The sequence below is a fragment of the Vitis vinifera genome, chromosome 10 (assembly GCF_030704535.1).
Source record: "Vitis vinifera cultivar Pinot Noir 40024 chromosome 10, ASM3070453v1".
NCBI lineage: Eukaryota > Viridiplantae > Streptophyta > Magnoliopsida > Vitales > Vitaceae > Vitis > Vitis vinifera.
The window spans coordinates 7,891,099-7,894,781 of NC_081814.1; the positions used below are offsets into that span (position 1 = coordinate 7,891,099).

The 3,683-nt window shown below is 36.5% G+C and overlaps 1 protein-coding gene across 1 annotated transcript; it reads left to right on the forward strand.

Annotated features, from left to right (window-relative positions):
- The first annotated feature begins 413 nt into the window (after positions 1–413).
- On the forward strand, positions 414–1,766 carry CIPK16 (CBL-interacting protein kinase 16). The gene has a single exon (NM_001280965.1). It carries the CDS (start codon positions 414–416, stop codon positions 1,764–1,766), a length of 1,353 nt encoding a protein of 450 aa, NP_001267894.1.
- The last annotated feature ends 1,917 nt before the right edge of the window (positions 1,767–3,683 follow it).

Sequence of the window (3,683 nt, forward strand, 5' to 3'; positions counted from 1 at the left end):
AACTGCAAAATAATAATAGCCATCTGATTTTCCTGTATATATTACTATAAATAGCATGAAAATAACGTCCATTCCGGAAACCTAGAGAGCAACCCAAACTTCTTACTATTTTTGCTCAAATTCTCGTTTTCTGTTATTCATGAGAAGGAATGATTTGCAAGTAGAAAAGTTCCCTGCTGCAATACTCTTATCATCTATCACAAGGGATTCTCCCTGCCTGAGGGCAAGGTTTGAATCCCCTTTTTATCGATCCCGGGCCTTTCTTCTCCTTTGTCTCTGTATGGTTTTTCTTTTTGGGAATTAGGACCAAAAAGAATAGATCAAACTGCAGGAAGAGATGGATGGTATAATCCAATAACTCTTTAGTTTTCCCTTTTTTCTTTTTCTTTCTTTTTTTCTAGATTGAAGGAGATATGGAGAAGAAAGGTGTAATTTTGATGCAAAGGTACGAGATGGGGAGAATGCTTGGGCAAGGGACTTTTGCCAAGGTTTACCATGCTCGGAACCTCAAGTCCGGTCAGAGTGTTGCCATAAAGATGATTGACAAAGAGAAGGTGTTGAAGGTGGGGTTGATAGATCAAATCAAGAGGGAGATCTCGGTGATGCGCCTTGTTCGACACCCTAATGTTGTTCAACTCTATGAGGTCATGGCGAGCAAGACCAAGATTTATTTTGTCATGGAGTATGTCAAAGGTGGAGAGCTGTTCAACAAGGTGGCGAAAGGCAAACTCAAGGAAGACGCGGCTCGCAAGTATTTCCAGCAATTGATTGGAGCTGTTGACTTCTGCCATAGCCGAGGAGTCTACCACCGCGACCTCAAGCCGGAGAATCTCCTCCTTGACGAGAATGGAGACCTTAAAGTAACCGATTTTGGCTTGAGTGCGCTGTGGGACTCAAGGAGGCATGATGGCCTCCTCCACACTACTTGTGGAACTCCAGCTTATGTGGCTCCGGAGGTCATCAACAAGAAGGGCTATGATGGAGCCAAGGCAGACATGTGGTCATGTGGCGTCATTCTCTTCGTTCTCATGGCTGGTTTTCTCCCTTTCCATGACCCTAATCTCATGGAAATGTACAGGAAGATCAGCAGAGGTGAATTCAAGTGCCCACAATGGTTCCCACTGGAGGTCCGGAAGCTTCTTTCTAAAATTCTCGACCCCAGCCCCAGCACTAGAATAACTGTGGCCAAGCTCATGGACAACCCTTGGTTCAAGAAGGGATTCAAACCGATTGTAGCCCCACAACCCAATCGAAATGATTCGATGAGCGATGTCCGTGCTGTATTTGCCACACATCCAGAAGGAACTTCTGAGGAGGAAGCCGAGGAAACAACAAGCAGCATGAAGCCAACTTGTTTGAATGCCTTCGATATCATCTCTCTCTCACCCGGGTTTGATCTGTCAGGTCTGTTTGAGAAAGATACCAATCATAGGCCAGACGCTCGGTTCACCACCAAACAGCCTGCATCAACCATTGTATCCAAACTGGAAGAAATAGCAGAAATGGAGAGATTTAAGGTTAAGAAAAAGGATGGGACGGTGAAGTTGCAAGGCAGCAAGGAAGGGAGAAAGGGTCAGCTTGCTATAGATGCTGAAATTTTCGAGGTCACGCCTTCACTTTTCGTGGTGGAGGTGAAGAAAACGGCAGGTGACACCTTGGAGTATAAGAAGTTCTGTAACCAAGATTTGAAGCCTTCACTCAAGGATATCGTATGGACTTGGCAAGGAAGTGAGCAGCAGCAGGAGCAACAGCCACAACCACAATAGGGCCAATTTGTGTAGTTTCTTTCTTTCTTTTTCTTTTTCTTTTCTTTGTTTTCCTTTTCCTTTCCACTAGGTAGAAGTCATCTCCTACCTTCTTACCTTAGTGAACCTCCACCCACCTGATGAAGCTCGTCTTCTATATACCTGTTTGATATCTGTAATTTATTTTTATTTTTTTGTTTTTTTCTGCTTTCTTTGTATTTGCTCGGCTTCAAAGCTCATCCTGCTAAATGTATAGAGAAAATTTCATGCAAAGTGCAGGCAAAATTGTAAATAACTGGCAGCCTCCTCTGATTAGATGGAGTCAAAAGTAATGAAAGAAATTACAGCATCTGCAAATGTATCGTTCATTTCTTGTCTCATTAATGTATAGTATTGTGTTTAAACACTCTTGCAAGATCTAGAATCAGCTTTTCTATTTTGCCTCTTTAAAGCATAGAAGTTGGAAATTAGCAGAATGGGCAACCATAGCATCCTTCTACATCATGTGCCCACTTATTGATCCTTCCTCTCAACAGTTCACTGGATGGCAGCAGTGTTTTTTAGAATTCCATGATCAGAATTTCTATGGAGTCATACTCTATTGGAATCTCTGTGGTTAATGAAAACGTATTGACATTTGGTATACTGATCAAATTTTCTGCTTTTATCACTGTCCTTTTCAAGTCCATTTCAAAACAACCCAAATCTTGAATTATAAATCTGGTCCGGTTCACCCCTAGTTCGGTTCATTGGTTTTCTACTGTTGGCAAAATGGGCCCTCCAGATGCTGGAAACATGGGTCACGCACCGCCCATCTTGGCCCAAACGCCACTTGAAGTAAGGTTAACCAATCTGCTAACCTTTTAAATTTGCTTAGAATGGTATGTTATTTTAAAATTTTAATATAAGTAAAATAATTTAATATCTTTTAAACTTATAAAATATATATATATATATATAAACTTTTTTTTAAAGTATTTCATTTTAATAAAATATAAATTATATATTTATGATGTTATCGATTTGACTACGATACAACCGTCGATTCGACTATTGAACTTAATTGGTACAACTTTTCCATATCCCATTTTAAAAACATTGGAATTATACCTCAAAGGGATTTTATTTTTCTAGAGTAAATTGTGCAAATTGCAACAGAGAGGTCACCTTTTGGGCTGATTCTCTTTGTACACTTCTCATCTTATTAATAATTATACAATGGGCACACCTTATAAATTAAATCTCAATGCATCATTGACCTCATTTGGCCAATGTGCAGCAAGACCTATTAGGATTTTTGAGTATATATATATACAAGAATTTTATAAAAATATTTATTAAAATATGACACTTGCAATTTTTATAACATAATTGAAAAGTTATGTCTTTTGAAAGAATTAATTTAAGTGGGTGTTTTTAAGTTATTAGGTGAATTAAGTATATTTATTAAAATAATTTAATGATAAGACTTAAAAGTAAAAAAACAAAATAATATAACTTAAAGTAATAAATAAAAATAATTTATTTATTTTTAAATGTACATATTTATTTTACCTTTTATTCTAATTTCCTTTCATGACATCCATAACCCATTTTTTTATTTCATGATCTTCTTTATTCTAATTATAATTTATGGGGATAAATAAATCAATTTAATTATTTAGAATAAATTTTAAGTTAATTTTATTAAATAATTTTAATTTTAAATTAAATAATAAATTTTAAGTTGATAATTTAATTTAAAATCAATTTCGTTGATTTGGATAAATTTAAAAATGGTTTTAAAAGTATTATATTTTATTATTGTTTTGTCAAAATCCTAGACCTATAGAAGCCAGGACCACTCTCACTTTTTCCCAATCTAGTGTGCAGAAAAAGATGTAAATTTGAGCCCCCACCTTCTATGACTCCGATCACCAAATATATTTTCAAAATCTA

Excerpts from the sequence above, each read along its gene's own strand:
- CIPK16 (NM_001280965.1), top strand. The coding sequence starts at position 414 with ATGGAGAAGAAAGGTGTAATTTTGATGCAAAGGTACGAGATGGGGAGA.